This window comes from Neophocaena asiaeorientalis, unplaced genomic scaffold (genome assembly GCF_003031525.2).
Source record: "Neophocaena asiaeorientalis asiaeorientalis breed wild unplaced genomic scaffold, Neophocaena_asiaeorientalis_V1.1 scaffold678, whole genome shotgun sequence".
Classification (NCBI taxonomy): Eukaryota; Metazoa; Chordata; class Mammalia; order Artiodactyla; family Phocoenidae; genus Neophocaena; species Neophocaena asiaeorientalis.
In genome coordinates this window covers 605,263-628,571 of record NW_020175038.1, presented here as the reverse complement: position 1 = coordinate 628,571, position 23,309 = coordinate 605,263, and the positions used below count along the sequence as shown (strand labels likewise).

At 49.3% G+C, this 23,309-nt stretch overlaps 1 protein-coding gene across 1 annotated transcript in view; it reads left to right on the top strand.

Annotated features, from left to right (window-relative positions):
- The window catches only part of WWP2 (WW domain containing E3 ubiquitin protein ligase 2), a 122,094-nt gene that overhangs the window by 93,775 nt on the left and 5,010 nt on the right, over positions 1–23,309 (top strand). The window contains exons 9-18 of the mRNA XM_024763090.1: positions 6,594–6,768; positions 13,139–13,193; positions 16,722–16,803; positions 17,404–17,532; positions 18,226–18,301; positions 18,584–18,655; positions 18,885–18,973; positions 20,869–21,028; positions 22,281–22,414; positions 22,802–22,942. Coding sequence (XP_024618858.1) covers positions 6,594–6,768; positions 13,139–13,193; positions 16,722–16,803; positions 17,404–17,532; positions 18,226–18,301; positions 18,584–18,655; positions 18,885–18,973; positions 20,869–21,028; positions 22,281–22,414; positions 22,802–22,942 — 1,113 coding nt within the window. The remainder of the gene's footprint in view (positions 1–6,593; positions 6,769–13,138; positions 13,194–16,721; positions 16,804–17,403; positions 17,533–18,225; positions 18,302–18,583; positions 18,656–18,884; positions 18,974–20,868; positions 21,029–22,280; positions 22,415–22,801; positions 22,943–23,309) is intronic.

The following is a 23,309-nucleotide window of genomic DNA, read 5'->3' as shown; positions in this document are numbered from 1 at the left end:
CAGTATTGTCTTGATTACTGTAGCTTTGTAGTATAGTCTGAAGTCAGGGCATCTGGTTCCTCCAGCTCCGTTTTTTTCCCTCAAGACTGCTTTGGCAATTCGGGGTCTTTTGTGTCTCCATACAAATTTTAAGATTTTTTGTTCTAGTTCTATAAAAATAGCCACTGGTAATTTGAAAGGGATTGCAATGAATCTGTAGATTGCTTTGGGTAGTATAGTCATTTTCACAGTATTGATTCTTCCAATCCAAATCCATCTGCAAACAGTGACAGTTTTACCTCTTCTTTTCCAACTTGTATTCCTTTTATTTCTTTTTCTTCTTTCTATTGTGTAATTTAAAGCTTGTGTTTCCTTATTAATTTTCTGTCTGGATGATGTGTCCATTGGTGTAAGTGAGGTGTTAAAGTCCCCCACTATTATTGTGTTGCTGCTGATTTCCTCTTATAGCTGTTAGTAGTTGCCTTATGTATTGAGGTGCTGCTATGTTGGGTGCATATATAATTATAATTGTTATATCTTCTTCTTGGATTGGTCCCTTGATCATTATGTAGTGTCCTTCCTTGTCTCTTGTAACATTCTTTATTTTAAAGTCTATTTTATCTGATATGAGTATTGGTACTCCAGCTTTCTTTTGATTTCCATTTGCATGGAATATCTTTTTCCATTCCCTCACTTTCAGTCTGTATGTGTCCCTAGGTCTGAAGTGGGTCTCTTGTAGACAGCATATATATGGGTCTTGTATTTGTATCCATTCAGCGAGCCTGTGTCTTTTGTTTGGAGCACTTAATCCATTCATATTTAAGGTAATTATTGATACGTATCTTCCTATTACCATTTTCTTAACTGTTATGGGTTTGTGTTTGTAGGTTCTTTTCTTCTCTTGTGTTTCCCACTTAGAGAAGTTCCTTTAGCATTTGTTGTAGAGCTGGGTTGGTGGTGCTGAATTCTCTTAGCTTTTGCTTGTCTGTAAAGCTTTTGATTTCTCCATCGAATCTGAATGAGATCCTTACTGGGTAGAGTAATCTTGGCTGCAGGTTCTTCACATTCATCACTTTAAATGTATCGTGCCACTCCCTTCTGGCTTGTAGAGTTTCTGCTGAGAGATCAGCTGTTAACCTTATGGAAGTTCCCTTGTATGTTATTTGTCATTTTTACCTTGTTGCTTTCAGTAATTTTTCTTTGTCTTTAATTTTTGTTAGTTTGATTACTATGTGTCTTGGTGTGTTTCTCCTTAGGTTTATCCTGCCTGGGAATCTTTGCGCTTCCTGGACTTGGATGGGTGCCTGACGTGAGGCTCAGAACCTTCACTCCAGTGGGTGGGCTTCTGTGGTGTAAGTGTTCTCCAGTCTGTGGGTCACCCACCCAGCAGTTATGGGACTTGATTTTATTGTGATTGCGCCCCTCCTACTGTCTCATTGTGGCTTCTCCTTTGTCTTTGGATGTGGGGTATATTTTTTGGTGAGTTCCAGTGTCTTTCTGTCGATGATTGTTCAGCAGTTAGTTGTGATTCCAGTGCTCTCGCAAGAGCGAGTGAGCGCACGTTCTTCTGCTCCGCCATCTTGAACCAGTCTCCCTATGACACATATATTTAAAAGTGGTGGTAACTCTGTAAGTGTGCTGGTTGCTTGCCTCTTAACCTCTCTGGTCTATAAGTTATTTAGACCTTGACCTGGTGAACGTTTGAATGGAATCTAAATGAAGATATTTAATGGTATCTTCTAAGAATGGCTGAGGATTTACTCTTCTTTAAATATTGAGGTGGAATACTAGACCCAACTTTCTTATTTTCAGGATAGTTTTAATGTTTTATTGTGAGATGGCTCAGCTCTGCACCCCCTATAGCCTATGAGTCCTTCCTGAGTTTTAGGCCCAGACCTTAAAGCCCCTGGCACTTAGTTCTGCTATGTAATAGGGAACCCAGAGAGAACAGAATGCTCAAGCTTTCATTGCTAATTAATGGGAGAAGTTCGGCCCTGGGGAAGTATTACCACGGTGAGAGCAACCTTGAAACTATAGATGGAGCCATTATATCAGCAGGCGTAGACATCCAGGAGCGAGATTGAACCAAAGGATTCAGTTTATCATGGCCGTCCCCTTCTGTCCCACCCGTGGGACACTTGTATGAAGACCAGTCGTTTTATCCAGGAGAAAAAAGTATTGGACCTGGTAGTTAAGGATGAATGCAGTAATTTGCTGTTTAGTCATTCTTAGGTGGCTCTCAAACTTGAGGTGAGCAGGGAGAGTGATCACCATAGAGCATGGTATTGGGGAGGCCTCACAGGGGGCTTAGACTTGGTCTTTAGGAAAGGCTGAAGGGTGGACTTCAGTGAGAAGAGGAAGGTGATCCAGGTTGGGAGAACAGTGTGAATGTAGAAGCTGTGTTTAGGGAATGATGCATGGAGCAGTTTTGCTGGAGTGGAGGGTTTGTGTGAAACAAAGATGCTCCAAGTGTGTACAGCAAGGCCCCTGGGTTTGGTGCAGATGCCCCCTGGAACCAAACAACATGGAAGGGCTGACCTGGCCTCCAACCACTGCTCTGTTTTTGTAGATTGTGATTCTGCGTAAGATTTTACCTGCAACCAAGGGTGTGATTATGCTGCTTAGAAGTTTGAAATTCACCAGTGCAGAGGACTTCTAGTTAAACATATGGATCGAACATGTGTTTATTTCCATTCCTTCCTGAAAACCCACTAAAATAGCAATAAAGGTTATAAAAATGTATAATGATAAAGGAATGGGAGAGGAGAAAAAGCATATGGGAGATTGTAATCAGAGTTTAGTTGCTGATGGATAAATGGCAGAGTTGCGAAAGCTGAAACCCAAGCTTCCGGTGTGGGGTTTCCACCCGGAAGGCAGCCAATTTGCACCATGGAGCCCTGGAAATCCTCAGCGATCAGAAACATATGGGGTGTGTGTGTGAATGTGTATGTGTGTGTGTATGTGTAATGAGACAAAAAACTTGGAAGTTTAAAATTTGTGCAGGGAGCAGCTAGACTTCTAGTTGTCACCCATCGCTCCCAACCCTCTGCCATGTGTATGTGTGCACACACAGACATGCACACACACACACACATGTTCACATACACGCACATGAGTACTGCTAGCGTAAGAAGTTCCTGGGAGAGTAGAACCAGTGTGGAGAACACAGCCATAGCCGAAGGCAGAGATGAACTCAGGAAAAAAGGATTAAGTGAGGATGCTATCTCCAGGGTAAAGACTGGAAGGTTTTTTTTGCTGGGGAAAGTGACCAGTCTAAGGGAAGAAAACTATAGATTGTGATATTTGGGGATCTTCTAGTGAAACAGCTGAGTGAATCCAGAAATCAACTTTTAGACCTTTTAACACTCAGGTGTGAGGGTTGACATAAAGGTATCTTCGGACATGCAGGGTTTCAAAAAATTAACTTTGGTGCATCCTTTCTCAGAAACTCCTAGATGATTTCTTCTACCAGACAAGAGGAAACAGAGAAAGAAGTCCTGAGATGCAGGACACAGGAGACTCCATTCAGGGGCCAAGAGGAGGGTGAGGGAAGATGACTCAGGGCAGGAATGTAGAGCAGGCAGGCCTGGAGGACAGCTGTCCACGCTGGACAAAGGGTGCCTGCAGAAATGAGGCCCAGAGTTAAGTGATCCTGGGAGGCCACCAGCCCTGTCAGAATCTGGGGGTGAATTTGTGATAGGTCCTTGAAAACCAAGCAGAATAAAACACGCAGTTCTTAACTCTAGAGAAAAAGAATAAAAGTGTACAAGTAAGCAAATGTATGTATAGTATTCTACAAAGTCATAATCCAAACTCTGAATATTGAGTTAATGATGGTTTTCTAGATTGGGAGGATGGGGGAGGAGAGAGCATTGTGTGTGTTGGGGGGTGGAGTACAAGAACTAAATCCTCAGCTTTGCTAGTGGAAAGTCCATAAGTCATATCTAATTTGGCAGAACTCAAGAAATTATGGAGTAAGCATTTATTTAGAAGTACGACTGTCAATAGAAGAAGCAGTCAAGAGCTGAAAGTAGTTGTTGCCTCTGGGGAGCAGAAATCAGCAGTGGGGAGAAGGAGGGCGGGAGACTGCTTTTCATTGTATCTCCTGTAGTACTGTTTGTGTTTCAAACCATAGATATGTGATTCCTTTGCTAACAAATAAAAATACATAAAAATCACTGGTTGGGAGAATTTATGAGAAAGGTGGGAAGGTTCCAGATTATTGTGAGCCTTGAATACTGATTCAAGGTTTTGACTCGAGCCTGACATAAGGAGTCAGTCTGCTGGGGTTACCCTGATGGCGGTTTATTGGCTGGATTGGATAAGGAGATTAGTTCAGAGACAGTTGGACAGTAGAAATGGAAAGTGCAGGGCAGGGAGACGAAATAAAAAGAAGCCCTCGGGCTGAGTGGCTTACTGACATCTGTAGGAAAGGAAGAGTCGGGAATGATGGTGTTGTTTTATCCCTGGGAGGAGGACTGATGCAGGGAGCACGGAAAAAGGCTCAGGTTTGGGGCGAGAGGGATGGCGTTTAGTGGAATCCAAAGTGGCAGCAGGTCAGGACGGCAAGGCAGTCCAGCAAGCGGAATTCAGACGCAGTCTGTGAACAGGGACTGGGAACTACTTGAGGAGAAGCCATTTTTAGGGAGGCTTTGAGTTTGAAAGAATTGTTGAAGAGGTGGCAACAAAAGTCAGCTAGGAGGCTAACCCTGAAAGCTGAGGAAAGTATCAGACCAAAGCGCCATAGTCATGTGGATAAGATCAGAATTCAGAGATGGTATGACAAGGTAGTTAGGGAACAAAGACCCTCCAACACTTTGGAATCATACAGTGTAATCCATTTTGGGTTCCTTTTGCATTGGGTTAACCCCGTTTTCTTCAGTGGTATCTCTCTCTTATTTTTTTAAAACTCCTTTTCTCCCCTTCTCCTTTCAAATTTATAATGGAAAATTCAGGCATACAGTAAATTTGAGAGAATAGCAATGAATCCCTTGTAACCATTGCCTGGTTCTAACAGTTAATATTTTGTTTTATCTGATCTTCCCTCTTTTCAGGGGAGGGGACCAATGAATTGTAAAGCAAATCCCAGTCATCATATCCTTGGATCCATAAATACATCACATACACCTCTAACAGATGAGTGTTTTGTTCTAAACATAACCAAAATACCATTATCCCACCCAACACTATTAACAATATTTCCTTACTTATGTCATACGCAGTCTGTGTTGCGTTCTCCCCAATTGTCTTAAAAATGTTTTAACGCTTGATTTGTTTGAATCAGATCCAAACTCAAGATCAACACATTGCTTTTGGCTGATCTCATAAGTCTCTCTTAATCTATAAGTTCCCCCACCCTTTCTTGTTTTTTTCTGGCTGTTTATTTGTTGAAGATCCTGGGCATCTGTCTTGTAGAATTTCTCACATTCTGGATGTGGCTGATTGTGACTCCTGGTGTTGTGTTACATGTTCCTTTATTCCTTATCTTTCCTGGTAAACTGGTCGTTAGATATGGAGGCTTAATTAGATTCAAATTCATTTTTGAAAATTGAAATATAATTTACACACAGTGAGATAAACAGATCTTAGTTATACACTTCACTGAGCTTTGACAAATGCATACACTTATGTAACTCACACTCCATCAAAATGTAAAATATTTCTATCACCCTGCGGAGTTCCCTTTCTTACTTTCTTTTGATCACTTCTTCCATGTGTATGTGGAAATCAAGTTACACCTACCAAGCACAGCTGAGGATTTTTACTCTCTGCTCTAGCCCTGCCTTGCCCATGGATATTTTAGGGCCAACTCTGGAAAGATTGCTTCCTCAACAAAAGATAATGTGGAGAGTCCTGCTGTCATTTGCACCAACTCTTCTTCTCGTGGTCATGCAACGTATTTTCACTGGCACCTTATATCAGGATAATTTCAGTTTCAAGGAACAAAAATTGGGATCCAAATTGGCTTGAATAATGAAGAGAATTCACTGCCTCATGTAACTAAAAAATCTAGATGTAGATCCTGGTTTCAAGTGAACCATGATCCAGTGGCTCATCAGTATCCCCAAGAGACTGGCTTTTTTTCCCCATTTTTCTGCTCTGCCATCTACTGGGTCAACTTCATATTGTGTTTGGGTCCAAGATGGCAGCCAGTCCCAGGACTGCATACTTTCTCAGTCATATCTGGCAAAGAAGAGAGACTATAGTCTTCCCACCATAACTAGCAAAAGCCATGAGATTCATCCTGATGGGCTCAGCACAGGTCACTTGCCCACTCCTGGTCCAGTCAACACTTCAACTCCAGGGTTGGGAGTACAGTCAGGTGCCCCAGAGCCACTTGGATCTCTGACATGGAAATCAGGAGCTGTTGGTAAAGAGGGATGGGTTGCTGGTGGGGGCAACCACAGATGTCTGCTAGGAGCATCTAAGCCCTAGAAGCCTCCGTGACTGGAGCCCACCTGGCTGTGCCTTCCCGGAGGAGCTGAACTCCTGTGCCAGACCCCACACCAGACCCTTCCTCACCCTCCTCCTTGCCAGCCATCCTGAGATTTCTCTAGCATTTGAGCGGAGGGGTGAGGCGGTCACTGTATTCATTCTGAGCTTGATGTTTGCAGCTGGGAGAAACGCACAGACCCCCGAGGCAGGTTCTACTACGTGGACCACAACACTCGGACCACCACCTGGCAGCGCCCCACGGCCGAGTACGTGCGGAGCTATGAGCAGTGGCAGTCCCAGCGCAACCAGCTCCAGGGCGCCATGCAGCACTTCAGCCAAAGATTCCTCTACCAGGTGAGCGGCCGGGGGATAGCCACGAGGGAGGGGAGCCTCCCAGCGGCCACGCACATTCTCCGTCGACCTGTTTGGTGAGCAGGGAAAATGGTGGCTAGAAATGTCAGTGCTCTGACACTGGAGATTTTACTCATCACAGTGAAATTCCTCAAACTCCAGTGTTTCTAACTTAGTGACTCAATGTCCACCTTCTGTGTTTATGGACGCAGTACATGTATCTGAAACTGAATTCCCCCATCTTTCTTCCAGGACTGGATTTCTCTTCTGGTCCCTCCATCCAAGTCCATTTACCCAGACTTGAGACCTGAAGATTGCTGTGACCTCTCCCATACTTTGCCTTTTCAAATCAAAGCAGTCACCCAAATCCTTCCCTTTCTATTGCTGCTACTGGTTTTCTTTAGATGTTTATTATCTGACAGGTTCTGAAGGATGGAGGGACCTTAAAGTTCATCTGGATTTGGGGTGGGCAAACTATGGCCTTTGGGCTAAACGGGCCCCCAGCTAGTTTTGTAAATAAAGTTTTATCGGAACACAAGCACACCCCATAGTGTGGGTATTGACTGTGGCTGCTTTCATGCTACAATGGCAGAGTTGAGTAGCCACAACAAAGACCAGGTGGCCCATAAAGCCTAAAATATTTTTGTGGCCCTTTACAGAAAAAGTGTATTGACCACCGGTCTAGATCAGCCTCCTTCTATCTGATTCCTGATTTTTCTCTGTCCCTCCCACCTGAATGATTAAGGCAGGCTTGGAATTGTCTCTTTGCTGTCATTCTCTCTCCTCCAATCTGTACTGCCTGTTTCTAGCAGAGCAGTCTTCAAATATCGCTGTCATTTTGTCACTTTTTTTTTTTCTTTTTAACTTTTTGGCCGTGCCACGCAGCTGTGGGATCTTAGTTTCCGAACCAGGGATCAAACCTGGGTCCCCTGCAGTGGAAGCTCGGAGTCCTAACCACTGGACCACCAGGGAATTCCCCGTTTTGTCACTTTAAAAAAAAATCACTGTGGAAGATTTAAGGAATGGGGCTTTGCTCTACATTATTAATCACTGGCTCAAAACCTTCTGTGGTCATTACCTACAGAATAACATTTAAACCTTCTAGTCCAGAAGTCAGAGGGTTGTGGTCCCAAATTAACTGTCTAATGGTCTCCCATACTGGGTCCCTTTAGGAACATTCCTTCCTGGGTCTCTGTCTCATTAGAGCCCCTACCAGCAGCCTGGTGCTTGATGGGGAGCCCAGCCACACAGCTTCTTTGGCAGAGAGAAGTGGGATTCCCAAGTGGGAACTCTGATTACATTTTCTCAGAGCCCCTTGAACATGAAGCTTTGTTCCCCCTGCAGTGGAACCTGCACAAGGTGTGGTATATCGGAAGTTGGAAACTTTTTGAGCTGGTCTAGGACATCACCACGTTTAACTCACATTGTTTCTATTTGAAATGAACTTTAACCCCACAACCCATTTCTAAATGCTCAGAAAACCTGTAATTCCAGTTAATAACATTCATCATCAGCTTTGCCATCATTTCCAGCTCTTTCTCTGCTCACCCAAAGCAGGAGCTACCCCATCATCCAGAAGGCATGGTGGCATTGGCCTTGGCTGGCTTGTTCCTTCTTCTGTCTGTGGGGGCTGATTGCTCATCATATAGTGTTTCCTTAGTATGGATGAGCAGAGAGTCTGGTGTTTGTCACATTGAGTTGCCTCCAAGGTCAGCTATGATGCCTGGCTACAACCCGTGCCCAGTGGTCTACCTGGTACAGCACTGCTGGGTATCTGGCCTCCCACTCCACAGCCCCCTTCATACATGCCGGACATCTGTTTCTGGCATGTTTCAAAATTGGATGGAATCTGGTCCTTCTCTGCATTTCAGAAATTATTTCTTTTGAGCTGGGCCCCAAAGACTTTCCCTGCCATTTTCTTGGCTGCAAAACTGGAAAGGTCTGGGCATCTTTGTCCTTTGACTTAGAGGCAAGGATGCGTTTTAGGAGTCTCACATGGTTTTGTCTCCCTGCTTACCCGACTTCTTAAATTAAAAAAGAAAACTCCATTGAAGGACTCTTTTTTTCCCTACCCTCCCATGCACTGTGTAGGTTCTGTCAGTTGACCCAGATGTTTGGTGTGTGAAAGGGAAGATTCTGGAGCTCGCGTCTGCTCGGTCGTTTGGAGCCTTCATTTCTCTCTCCTGCCTCTCTCATTTTAGCAATATCATTCCAGGCCTGTAGAGGTAGAACTTTGACTTGGAGTGTCCCCAAAAGTAAAAATTCAGCACTTAAAAGAAAATGTTCTTTCTGAGTCCTCTAACATGGTTTTCTCAGCTTGGCTGGGGATCCAGGAGGGTTCTGGATGGAGGTGCTGGTTCCCTTTTGTTCCTGAAACAAGACCCATATTGAAAAACGTGGTAGGAATCTTTTTTGGGTCAGCTTTCAATGTCTCTCTGTTGATTCCCCTCCCCTCTGGGTTTGGTTTACCCCTCTTGTTTGCTATGGTGCCATGTCCTGGTTACAAGTAAGAAGAGTCGCTTTCATAGAGTTATTTTGGGGTTTGGCCTTGGCCCAGGGTTTGACTCGGAAGACTTAAGAGCTGATACCATACCATTGGCTTCCCCTCCCCCTCCTGCTGCTGCTGCTGGACTGAAACCAGGCCTTGTTCTTCTTTGCTGCCTGCAGAGAACACGAAATACAGTTCAATATGGGAAATCAAGGGAATCCCAGATGGCAGTGTCCTGCATTCCTTCCTGCCTCAATGCATACCTTTTTCGGGGGGGCCTCGCTGTTATCATCCCCTTATCTCTGACAAGTTTCCCTCTCCTGACACCCCAGTGTGCCGTTGTTACTCGTGATCATCGTGCACATACTTGCGCTTGGCCGCTGCAGCTTCGATTTGCCCTCTGTTTTGTGGTCCTGCTGCGGTCCACCGAGCATGCCCAGCCCCGTCGTGTGCATCTTGTAATTGCGACGGGACTCTGCTTGCAGCCTACTACTGTTTCTGTGGCGACTCCTCCGCCACTCCTGCCTGATCCTCCCCTGATAATCAAAGGTGTAGCCAGTGTTGGCAAGACTGAAGCAAACCATCCTGCGGCTCCTAACGTATGGACGCCAAAGTGCTTTATCCAGAAACAGACAACTTGTTTCTTGCTCTGCAAAGAGCCCCTTGGACCAAATTCTCAAGCACCTGGGTTTTGTTCTGTGCCCAGTGGGTGCATCCTTAAAAACAACAACAACAAAAAAGGAGCCTGCCTTCCACACTGTAACCTCTGCCCTTCCCAGAGCTTGTCTTGCCCTCGGCTGTGTTTGCTAGACATTCTTTATTTCTGAGTTTGTATCTTAAAATATTACTGGAACTAAATGCTTTTAGTCCCTAAGGGACTTGAACTCACGTGAGCCCTCTGGCTCATGGCCTGCACCCCAGTTCTTCCAGCCCAGGGACGGTTACCAGGAAAATTATTCAACAGCATTCCTTTCTCTTCCTAATAATAAAGGAAACTGTCTTGTCTCTTAGAGTCACCTGCACATCCCAGGATCTCTTCTCTGACCGCAGTCTCCTCCCCCGCCATACCCCTTTCTCTGTGCTTTTCCAGCCATGCTCCAGGTAACACTTGGGATCTCTCATTTCAGGGGAAGGTGTGGCAGGAGAGAAGGGGCAGTTGGTTGGCTCACTGGAGATGTGGGGTTTTTGGGTTTTGGTTTTCTGGCCAGGATATATAGCTTTGAATTTTTTGTGTCTTCTTGGCTTCTGTTCACTTCCTTTAAACATTTTTCAAGTTGTACTATATACATCAGGGAAGAAATATCCAAAATACTCAAGTGCTTTGCTTTAACTGTAAGAGGTAAAATGATTATGAGCGTCAGCTTCCACTGACCCATTTCACGTGTTGCTTGTGTTTATCAGTCTCTGGTCTCTCACCCTTCCTGTCCGCCTCCTCTTCTCTCCGCCTCTAGGGATGAGAATGAGAGGATACCAAAGACATTTTTCAAAAAGCCACCTTCATGAAAGAGAGCCAACACTGTGTGAACATTTAATTTCTGACATTAAAAAAAAAAAGGCAAAGATTAAGAAAGGGGCCGTTAAACATTTTTTGTTTCTAGTTCAGTGCAGGTCACGAAGCGTGTCAGAAAAAAGACCTTTTGGTGTGTTGATTTGTAGAGTCAGGCAAGAGACGACTGTAAGCCCGCTGAAGCCCTGTTGGTACCAGTTGGGAGCTTATTTCCCAGCAGAGCTGCTGAATGCTTTGCAGATCATCCACTTACTCTGGTGGGGGAGAAAAAAGGCCTGAATCAGCCAAAACAATCGCACCAAATGCTGCTGCTTTTAATTTCTTAGAATGACCTTTTCTATAGCCCTTCCCTTTTGCGAGGACACTGGTCCAGCTCAACGTCACCCGCCGCCTCCTACTTGGCTTCATTGTCTGAAGCGCGTGCATGTTTCACAAGGTAGTTCCTTCCCTTCTGTTGCCGCGTGTTTTTTGTACCCACTGTTCTTGTTATGTATTAACTACGAAAAAGGTGGAGGAGCTTGGGTTTTATGACATGCCAACTCCCCTCACCTCGCCTCTCCTCCACACACATACCATAATAACCACCGTGAATTGGGGAAGTTTTCTTTCAGCAGCCCTCAGATGAATCGGAACAGTGGTGGGGGTCGTAAGCACACCCTCGAGGCTGAGGGCACCATGCCCTAAATCCAGGACAGCCCGGCTTCCTGCACCTTCGAGCAGTTTCGCTCTGCCTGGTTAGGAGGCCCTCTGCTGGAAGGGGGCTCCGTCCCATCAAGGAACCTATGGTTTCAAGACTGAAATGTCTTTGTTGGAACTTGCTTTGGAAGAGTCACTTGTAGCTGCCACCTCAGAAAGAAAGTTTCTCTGTCCTTTCAGCGGGGGGTGGAGGGACGGCCGTGGAAGGGGGTTCGTTGGCAGTTGAGTTCTACCAATGTTTTCTCAAGCCGAGACTGAGCTCCATTCATCCTCCTGCCCGTGTGTGGCTCCACCGCCCCCAGACGGGGCCCGCCAGGCAGCCTGAAGTCTGCATTGAGAACTTGATCCCCCTCATGTAACAATTAAATTTTAGTAAGTGAAATAAAAATGCTTTGGCACAAAAAAAAAAAAGAAAAAAAGGAAAAAAAAGGAGAGAGAGAAAGCAAGCCAGCGGGAAACAATACTTGTTTTATTTCAGTGTGAAGAGTCTTTGACAGCACCCCTGTTCCCCGCAGGCTATGAGAACTCTTGGGCCACTGCAGCCCTGCCCCAGGGACCCCGCAGCAGAGTGAGGCTGGGGGTGGAGGTTCTAATGTAAACAGTGACCCTGAAGGCCCGGAGTCAGCTCCCCCTTCTTTCTCCTGTCTCCCCTTCTCTCTCTCCCTCTCTGTCTCTGTCTCTCTGTCTCTGTCTCTCTCTGCCTCTGTCTCTGTCTGCCTCTGTCTCTGTCTCTCTGTCTCTGTCTGTCTGTCTCTGTCTCTCTGTCTCTGTCTCTCTCTGCCTCTGCCTCTGTCTCTGTCTCTCTGTCTCTCTGTCTCTGTCTGTCTCTCTCTGTCTCTCTGTCTCTGTCTCTCTGTCTCTGTCTCTCTCTGCCTCTGCCTCTGTCTCTGTCTCTCTGTCTCTCTGTCTCTGTCTGTCTCTCTCTCTGTCTTTGTCTCTCTCTCTCTCTGTCTCTCTCTCTCATCGTCTCGCCCCCAGCCCCACCTCCCCAGACAGACGCACACAGAACACTGAACAACTTCAGGTTCAGGCTGGAGGAGAAGAAAGGTGCTTTGTGAAGGGAAGCAAAACATTCCTGGGGGAGGTGAGGGGCCCGGGGCCTGAATGGCCCTCAGTCTGCCGCACACCGCTGCTCCCTCTCCCCGCGCCCAGGAGGGAGGAGGGCCCAGCCCCCAGCCAGGAAGCTCTGGGCGTGGGCAGGGTTTGTGGGAATGATTTCATTGGAAAGGCCTGCGATATTTTTTCCCCTCCCGTGTGTGGTTCTTGGAGAAAGTTGGAGGTGGTGGTGATTTCAGCCGCCTTGGCCGCCTTGAGCAGTAGCCGAGCGGCTGATGCACCGGCCGGCCGCGCTTTGCCGGGCAGCCCCGCTCCGGGCTCCCGGCCTGGCCTGGGGGCGTCCTGGCCCACCTTCTTCTGCACACCTCTCCCTCCCCCTCGCTCCACCCTCTCCACAACCCGTCTGGGCCCTCAGCGTGCAGGGTTCATTTTTGGTTTTTCTTCTTCTTTGAAGACTTTCGAGAGGAGCAGATGCCACCTAAGTCCCCGCCGTATACTCTGCAAAGTGCTAAAATGTGGAAACCAGTCCTTGGCATTTTTATTTTTATCGATTGATTTATTTTTAAGCAGTGGCCTTTTTTTTTTTTTTTTTAACTTCTGTGTTCTGCTGTGTTTCTTGTGTTTAGTCTTCGAGTGCTTCCACTGACCATGACCCACTGGGCCCCCTCCCTCCTGGCTGGGGTAAGTACTGAATTCTCCTTCTGTGCTGATGCTTTGTTGTGCTCTGTCCTCTTTCCCTGCACATCTTCTCCCTTCCCTGCCTCGGTTCCCTGTTTCTATTCTCTCCAGCACACCCTCTGGGGATACCCAGCTGGAGAAGTTGCAGGTGATGGAGCTGGAAGGTTGGGAAAGTAACTGAGTTCCCCTGCACCCCTATAGCGCTCACCTGCCACAGCTGCAGGGGGGTGACCCTATGAGAGAAATCCCCCAGCAGCCTTGGGACTGTTGGGTTGTGGTGCTGACTTTCAAGGTGTCTCCTCAAGAATCCATCCTATTTGATGAAGGCATTTTGACACTGGCTGATTCCCAGATGCATTTGTTTCAGGTCCGTGGCTGTCTGCTTAGACACCTTACCAGACCTTTCTTTGCAGCTGAGATGTTGGAGGACTTCAGCCTGATTTTGACTTCAGCCGCCTTTTTATTTATGATAACGGCTGTGAAAGGGGCCAGAGGGAAACAGATAAGAGAGTTGAGTGAGGGCTGGTGATGTTATGGAAGTGCACTGTTGCTAGTTTATGATGTCGTACTGGATTCTCCTTGTCACTGGAGAACTCCAAGTCCTTGGTGTGATTTGCCAATAATGAGTTAGAGGGATGCACAGCCATGACTTGGTGAGACGGTGTGCCTTATGGCTATTCTGGGAAGGAGTGGCCATTTACAAAGGGGTCGTGAGAGATGGCAGGACCCAGCGCATTCTGCAGCTCCGAGCTGGGTCAAGGTTTTGTTCAGCGTGTACGACAGGAGTCCCTGGGAGCTGAAGAGGGCCGTTTTTGCAGGAATTGTTGTGGGTCAGGTTTAGTTTGTTTGTTAGGCCAGCAGAAGACAGCGAATGCTGGTTTGATGGTGTTCACAGGTAGTATTAAAAAAGGCCGGGGTGTGCTCCCCAACAAAGACGAAGAAGCTGACAATGATAGGAAAAGCATCACCTGGAAAAATGCAGCTTTTGAACTGGATCCTCTACATCTCTCCATACAGTCACAACTACTCCCTGGTAGTAATTTGCAGGGTTGCATCAACCCCTATGGCCCTGCAGGGTATCAGTTAGTCAATTACCACTGCGTGCCAGGGCACTTGGAAAGGCCTCCTAGCCCTCCTAGAGGAAAAACTCAGATAGCGAGGCCTCCACACAGTTCTTGACTTTTCAGCGGGGTAATCCCTTAGGCACACAGCTGATCCACCCGGCTCCCTGAACTGATGAAAGGTCACTGTTCACTGCTGTCTCAGAGATTGACAGCAAGTCAAATGTGAGAGGGTCAAACATAGGATCCCTGGCTGGGCAGGGGAAGGCTCATCCGATGAAATAAGAATCTGTAAGGCTATCTGGCAGACCCTGTGAACTAGAGCAGGGGACCCAGAATTGTTCCTGGATCTGTAGAGTCAAGTGGTTTATTTCTGTACCAGTTCTGCTAAACGGTGGTCACCAAGTAAGAGCAGTTTATAGGGTCTCAAAAACAGCTCCTAGAAGCCAGGTGTGAAATATTTGAGATGGGAATAGGAGCCCTGGTCGGAGTCAGTGCTGTTTACAAATGATCAGGAGAACACACAAGACTGTAATGATATGAAACTGAGAGGAAAAGAACATCTGGCCGAGGGCCAGGGAACCTTCCTGATCAAATCCTTTGGGCTTTGTGTTAGCTTCCCCAGGGCTGTGGCAGGGTCATCTCCCCTGGGGGAGTTAAGATTGAACAGAAAGTATAGCAAAACCAAAGGAGAGTTGCATTTAGTGCAACCCTGCTGCCAAGTCTCCTGTGCTCAGTCCTGGGTCCCTTTCTGCTCCTCTAGGAGAGATCCCACATTTTCCCTGAGCACCGACCCAGGGGTCAGAGCACCTGAGGTTTAAGATCCACATCGTCTCAGCTGCTCTGACCCTGGGCATGTGACTGAATGCTCCCGAGTCCATTTCTTCCTAAATGGGGTCAAGCTAGATGTCACCTAAGGACTTTCCCAGCTCCCAGACTACGACCTTGCATGCAGCAAGGTGGTTCCAGTGGGCCATGAAAGGCCTCCACGCAGCAACAAGGGCACTTCCCGGCTGGACAGATCCACCCGCCTCGGCTTTGGCCCTTGGGAGAGAACACGCGGGAGGATCTAGTTCAAAGCAGAAGCTTCCGGGCTGGGAGCAGCTCCTTCTTCCCCTCAGAACCCTGTTGGGAAGCCGGTCTTCTGTGGGACAGTCCCACGGGCTGTTCTGAGGTGATGGTAGCTCTGTAGCAATCCCAGTCACCTTCTTTTTTTTTCTTTCAAGTCTCTTGTTTTTGAAATTTCCATCAAGTAGTGGATACCAGGTAAGTCAGACAGAGACCAGGACCATGGGTTGATACTGTGAACATTGCAGCCTGCTACTCAAGGGGAGGGGGCTGGGCTGCCTAGTTCTGCATCTATTTCAGCTTTTGGTTTCCCTGTAGCTTCTGGAACTGATGATTTTTATTTCTTTAATTTCTCCCTGTCATCATCGTAAAAGAGGGAGGGCCATGAGCATTGTTTGTTTTCAGGACAGAAACAGGTTTGAAAGCCCAGGAACTTTGAGCTGGGAAAGGTGACGCTCTTGGTTTCGGAGTCTTGCTCCAGTCTTGCCTGCCATCCACCTGGAGCTGATGGGCACCCCTTTCAATCCCTCTTAAAGACCAGAATCACCAGCTGGAGTTGAGTTTGCCCCTGGAGCCCAGAGTTTCTCCCTCAAACAACTCAGCGCCATTGTTAGTACACCAGTAAAAGGGCAAGAGGATCAGTGTTGTCCAGAGAATAGAGAGAATGTCTGAGCTCCCCAAACACGGCCCCATCTCGAAGCACACACTTAGGTATAAGACCAGGATGGCACTGTAAGTGCCCACAACCCCAGGGGTCTCTTGGCATGTGTGCAACATAGAGGTTTTGCTGTGATGTAGGAGTTTGAGAACAAAACTTTGCCTTTAAGCAGGGGGGTACATAGGCCCTGTGGTGCAGAGTGCTGATCAGAGAGGGATGAAGGAAAATGCAGCCACCCCACAGTGACCCTGCCTGTGGGACGGGGGCACCTGGGTCGGCTGCATCCAGTGGATGGAGGGGCTGCAGAACCAGAGAGCAGCCGTGATGGACTGGGGTGGGGACCAGGATCCTGGGGAGGCTGGACTGTGCTTCCACTTTGCACACAGCTGGATGCAATTATGCCTGTGGTTTCAGCTGGACTGCCCCCTCTCCATGTTCTCCCCTCCGTGTTGCCACACCGCCCCCTTGCCTCCAGCAAATCAACCAACCAAAGATGGTGTTTGATCTGCAGTTGAAAATGTGTATATCCCTCCCCTACTCCCCAGTAGGGAAAGATTCTCTTTGTCCTTTTTGCCAGTGACAGATGTGAGTGAACCAGGCTCACGCTGGTTAAACTTCTCTAACAGGTTAGGAACAGGGGTAGAAATTCAGACCCAGCACCCAGGAGGTGGGAGCCAGAGGGGAGAGGACATAGGCTCAAGACGTCTCAATCTGAGAGTCCGCTTTTCCTTCCTCCCCTGACAGAGAAGAGACAGGACAATGGACGGGTGTATTACGTGAACCATAACACACGCACTACCCAGTGGGAGGACCCTCGGACCCAGGGGTAAGGACTCAGGCCGGGAGGGGTCTCCAGTTCTGGCCCGGTGGCCTTGGACTGCATTTGTCCTCCACGGCTGATGTTCTGGGAACTTCGGCCACACACAGGTGCCCTGAGACCCTCATGATATGATGTCGGCCCAGTGAGAGCTTGAAAGTGGCACCTTAAGTTGGTCTTCCTCATGGATACAGAGTGGCCCGGCTGGCAGGTGCTGCTGGTCTCCGTGCCAATCGTGCAGGGTGCCGATCATGTGATTTCAGAAGGCTTGAGAGCCCTGCCCAAACACCGTCAGCCCCCCACCCCCAGAAGCTAGTCTGGGATGGAGCACTGGGTGCCCTGGGATTGCTGGTGCCCGCTCAGGCCACGGCCATCCACCCAGGGCTGGTTCTTTGCCACAGTAGGACAGTAGATGCCCTCTCTCTGCTGCAGAACCATCCTCAGGACTTGGGTATTGCCAAGCACATTTCCTCAAGGCCCACCCTCAAGGGCTGTGCAGGGCCTGCGTAAAAACAGAGAGAAAGCAGCACTTCAGGGACCCCAGCCTCCTTAGCATGGAGGCCCAGAAGGTGAGGCCAGCCCTTAACCCCTCTCTTCCCATGTTTCCAGGATGATCCAGGAACCAGCTCTGCCCCCAGGGTGGGAGATGAAGTACACCAGCGAGGGGGTGCGTTACTTCGTGGACCACAATACCCGCACCACCACCTTTAAGGATCCTCGCCCGGGGTTTGAGTCTGGGTAAGGACTTTGCACAGGTGACATCACTCTTAGCACAGGCCTGGTATGGCTGCTCTTACTGCCCTCTAGTGGCCAGTTTTGATGTCACACTAGTGGGGATGTGGAGGGAAGGGGCTACTCTATTTACTCAGAATAACACTGGTGGTCTTTCTCTAAAAGCAAGAGGTCTGGCTTTCTTTTTTTTTAAATTAATTAATTAATTAATTAATTAATTTATGGCTGCGTTGGGTCGTCATTGCTGCACACGGGCTTTCTCTAGTTGCGGCGAGCGGGGGCTACTCTGTTGTGGAGCACGGGCTCTAGGTGCACAGGCTTCAGTAGTTGTGGCACGTGGGCTCAGTAGTTGTGGCTTGCAGGCTCTGGAGTGCAGGCTCAGTAGTTGTGGCGCACGGGCTTAGTTGCTCTGTGGCATGTGGGACCTTCCTGGACCAGAGCTCGAACCCGTGTCCCCTGCCTTGGCAGGCGGATTCTTAACCACTGCGCCACGAGGGAAGTCCCTCTGGCTTTATTTCTAGTTTTTCTTTTTAATCTTCAAATCTTCAGAAGGTCTTAATGGCAGTCACTTTCTTTCTTTTACACCTTACTTAACTCGTCTTTAAATTAACATAGCATCAGCTTTCCTTAGGACTAACAGGATGCGTTGCTAATTTTTGAGAAATCACATGGATTCCAGAACATCTTTGCTCTTTCCAGGACGAAGCAAGGTTCCCCTGGTGCCTATGACCGAAGTTTTCGGTGGAAGTATCACCAGTTCCGTTTCCTCTGCCATGTGAGTTCTGGTACTGGGACCTCCCCTGGAGATTGGGGTTGTAGAGTTATTTCAGCACAATTTTCTAGTCCAGCAGCAGGCGTTGGAATGCCTGTGTCTTAGGTGGGAGCAGGTCACTTGTCTCACCTCGAGCAGTTTTGTGATGTTATCTCTAGGAAGCCAGCCAAGTTCTCTCCCCAAGCCCAGGGGGATGGGGAAGCCTGTTCAGACAGACAGGTGACCAGACTGAATAGTTACCACCAAGACCCCAATTTGAGGTTTGTTTTTTCCTTTTCTTATCAGTCAAATGCTCTCCCCAGCCATGTGAAGATCAGCGTTTCCAGGCAGACACTTTTTGAGGATTCTTTCCAACAGGTTAGAGAATAACCACCGTGTCTAAGACCAGGGGCAGGCAGGAGGTCCCCTCCTGCTACCCTGTCTTCTATCATGTAGCCCGTTAAGCCCACATGGTAGAGTTCTCAAGGCGTGGGCCTTGGTGACTGGTATCTGCCGTAGAGCAGGCCTGGGAGTCCCCTGTCCCCCACCCCCCAGCCTGCCGTGGAAGGGAGAGTGGCAGGCTGGCCACGATCTTCTGTCTCCCCAGATCATGAACATGAAGCCCTACGACCTGCGCCGCCGGCTCTACATCATCATGCGTGGCGAGGAGGGCCTGGACTATGGAGGCATCGCCAGGTGAGCTGCGAGGCCCAGAAGGCTGCGCTGCACCCCGCTTCCCCAGGCTACAGGGCCCACGCCCAGAAAGCTGTCTGCTTCTTGCTCAGAGTGTTGCCAGATCTCTCCTGCATCTTCAGGAGTGGGCAGGGGTGTGGCCAGTCCGAAGGGACGCTGGAGCTGGGTCTGGGGGGTCCCCTGCTGGGCTAGGTATTAATCCTTTAGTTTTTGGGTCATGGGAAGGCTAGGGGCCTTCTGGGGGAGGGGCTCGGGACAATGGCTCTTTACCAACCAAGCTGTCATTATTTCCGGCTACACCAGTGTCAGCAGCTAAATATCAGTGTTAAGTGGTTTTCGGGTAGAATCGAGCCTGGGCTTCACTTCGTCTTGAGGCAGCCGGGGCGTGTTAAGTCGGCTGTCGTGGTGTATACCTGGCGTGTATAAGCTGTGTCACAATCCAAAGGGCATTGATCAGTACTCAGCTGCGTGTCATGTGCACAGGGTCAGTAAATTAAAATAGCTGATATAACCCTAAAAAGAGCTCAAAGCATTGTCTTGCCCTTACCCCAGCCCACCTACAAAAGTTAACAGACTCTGGCAAAATGTTGCCTTGGACGATGGGGCACAAGGGCCCCGGCAGAGAGAAGGAGCATCTTGGCCTGCGGTGACTGCTCAGCTTGCTGACCTCTCATGGTGTGGGGACGTCTTCTCACTTGGTGTTGGGTTAACTTGCTTCTGGTCCTCTGTGTGCTGGTGGTGTTGCCCTCTGTGTTGGCACCCACGGATCGATTGCTCTTTTTTCCGTGGTGACCGTGGTGACCGTGGTGACCTCCTCTCTAGGCTCTGCTTGGTGGTGTGGCTCCCGCCCCGTGTGTGTCTGTCTCTCTGTGTCCTGCCAGTGGTTTTACCCTATGGTAGGTTACGTCATGCTGTTCTACCACAGGGTAGAACCACGGACAGGATACCGGGGCACCCTCTGCATCGAAGGACTCCTCGTCTGCCTGGCCACAAACAGCCCAGCAACCAGGGACTGGCCCCCTTGGGACGTCCCCCTGCTGGTTTAGCTCAAGCCCCAAAGGACTCTGAATTCTGGCTTGAGGCTTGTACCTAGGGAGCAAAGAGATGCGAAGGCGTGGGCATTGGTTCAGATGAATGTGTGGACATATGGGGAAGGGTGTGGTTGATGGGGTCTGGGGTGAGGGGATGGCAAAGTGCAAGGGCAGTGAGATACCTGCGTGGTAGCTGGGGGGAGTGAAATGTAGACACTGCATTGGTTACAGAGTTTTCATGCAGAAGGAGTTAGGAACGTATTACCTTGTATTCACATTATGCTGCCTACTCAGGTAGGGTGGAAGCAGCGTGGCTGCTGTTCATATAGCACCTTTAGCAAGATTTAGAAAAAGATGCCCTTTGTCAAGACACTTCTGTGTTGGAATATGGCCGAGATATACTGGCTTTATCAGAAAAAAGGCAGCTTCACTGCTATTTGCAGGAAAATTGTTGTGATAAATGTACAAATCTATGATACTATAACATCGTGTTGTTGTGCAGTGCACAGCCTACACAACTGTGCATAGTGGCTCAGGGTGCAAGGAGCTCCTTTGCCATTAGGCACTCTGGATAACAGATGGAAAGTCCTGGAATGCAGCACCTGGAGCCAACATGCAGGCACGCAGGTTTTCCTGAGCATCATCGTCAAGTGCAGTTGTTCTGGTTCACACTAGGTCTGACCCTGCCCCGTTCACTGACCAGCTGTTCACAGAGGTTAGCCCAGGTGCTGATCCCAGTGGGGCTGTCTCCCCAGGACGCATGTCTCCAGACTAGGTGAAACAGGACAGCACAGGAGAGTCGCACCTCCAGAACAGGTGTGCAGGGAAGGATCCATTAGTTCCGTTTTTCTCTCTCTTTTCTCACAGAGAGTGGTTTTTCCTCCTGTCCCACGAGGTGCTCAACCCCATGTACTGTTTATTTGAATACGCCGGGAAGAACAATTACTGCCTGCAGATCAACCCCGCCTCCTCCATCAACCCCGACCACCTCACCTACTTCCGCTTTATTGGCAGATTCATTGCCATGGTAAGATTTGCTGCCGCGAGCCCTCCAGGGAGGGTGGTGACCCTATACACCACCAGCAGCCGCTGCAGCCTGGCGCCCCCCTCTCTGAGCCCCACCCTCGTCCTTTTACAGAACTACTCACTAAAGATGCAAAAAGCTAGCGAGAGAGTTCTGGAAATAGTTCAGAGCTCTCTCAGTGGCCACCCCAGGGCGCTGAGAAGGTTTTCGTGTTGATTTGTGTAGGATTTGTCAAGCGAAAGCCCAGAGTCCCTGGATCAAAGTCTTCACTTAACGCTCAGCACTTGCCCTGTTGGGGCTGGGGCATGACGGACACAGCCCACCTGCTGCCTGTCTCTGGGTGTTGCCACAAGCTGGGTGGCAGCGTTTGGGAATGTCCGACTGAGACTCAGGCCTTCTGGAAGGGGATTTGGAATCTACACTAGCTGAGAATAGAACCCTAGTAGACCGGTTGGTGCAAGATGTAGGAGGCATCTGTCAGGAGGAGGGCAAAGTAGGGAAGGGGGAGTTAGGTATTTGTATTTATGTAGAAATAGGAACACAGTGTGAATATTGTTGAGTGTCCTGTTGAGTGTCTCATGAACATCAGGAACCAGGATGGAGATGGGAGCCCATGAGGGCCACGGTCCTGCTGCCACATTTGGTAGTTTGAGAGGTTTCACTGCTAGCTTTCCTTCACTTCTTCCCCTGACTTCCCGAGTGAGTGTCTACCCCGCTTCCCTCTCAGGAGGACCCAAGAGCCCATGACTAAATATGTCCCTTCCCTTTGTCTGGAAGTTCTTGGCCAAGGTGCTGGGCTCAGGAAGTGGGCACATTCTTCCCCGGTCTAGAGACCCGCCTGGCCCTGCAGCGGACAGGACAGACCAGTAAAACCCTAGACTATTACTCACCACTGGCCCGCCAGCAGCCGCGTCTGCATTATTTTTGGCTGCCTCCGCTGCCCAGCTCAGAGCAGCAGTGAGTCAGGGCCACCACCTGGAGCTGTGCTGAATGAGTCGTCTCTGTACGCCTGGGGGCAGATCTCTGCTAGAGCAGGGAGCCGGCAGGCAGGCAGTGGGCCGGAGGTGCGTTCCTGAGCGGCCAGGTCTGCTCATCTCCGAAGTCTGCAGGCGGGACCAAGAGTGCTGCAGACTTTCCCTTCAGGCCCCTGGGGCAGCTGGATGCTCAGGAGGGCAGGTTGCAGTAGCTGGGCAGTAGGTGATATGGGGCATCCTAGGAAAACCAGATCTCTCTGCCATGTCTCTTCCTTCCTCAGGCTCTGTACCATGGAAAGTTCATCGATACAGGCTTCACCCTCCCTTTCTACAAGCGGATGCTAAACAAGAGACCAACCCTGAAAGACCTGGAATCCATCGACCCCGAATTCTACAAATCTATCATCTGGATCAAGTGGGTCCCCTCCATCGCCCTGTGCTGGGAGAAGAGGGAGTGGGTCCCCTCCATCACCCTGTGCTGGGAGAAGAGGGAGTGGGTCCCCTCCATCGCCCTGTGCTGGGAGAAGAGGGAGTGGGTCCCCTCCATCGCCCTGTGCTGGGAGAAGAGGGAGTCTCAGGGTGGGTCGTAGTGCGGGTGGATGCACAGCTTCTAGGTCCCCCTGCAGGGCAGCTCTGGAATTCTCTCCTTGCATCAGGGAGATGTCCCGTGACAGCCTTTCTGGGTTCTAGGCCACCTGTGAGTCCTCGCGTCCCACGGACACTAAAAGTGAGTGACGCAGCAGGAGGGAGGGAAGACCCTTCTAAGACAGACATCTTCCCTCTTGGTCTCTCGTGCCCCCAGAGAGAACAATCTGGAAGAGTGCGGCCTAGAGCTGTACTTCATCCAGGACATGGAGATCCTGGGCAAGGTGACAACCCATGAGCTAAAGGAAGGTGGTGAGAGCATCCGAGTGACAGAGGAGAACAAGGAAGAGTACATCATGTGAGTTTCAAGCGCTGGGAAGCCAGGGGCCTGGAGAAAGGGGAGCAGAGACACAGCTGGCTGCAGAGAAAGGGTCTCCCGCTCTTATCCCGGGGCACCCTCTTCAGCCAGGCCCCCACGCGTGGCCCCTGGATCACCAGGGATGGAAAGGACCTCTCACTTTGCCCTGACCTCAGATGGCTGCCATGGCCAGTCACGTGCTGAGCAGAGCCGGGGCAGCCAGAGCCCGAGGCCCTCTGTGCCAGCTCCCGGGTGCCCTTTGTTCCCGAGTGGTAGACTTCAAGACCGCAAGGCTGAATTTCTTTGAAGAGGCATACAGCTTTGGCGCATCCCCCTTCTTCCTCCTAACTCACAGGGTGTCTGTGTC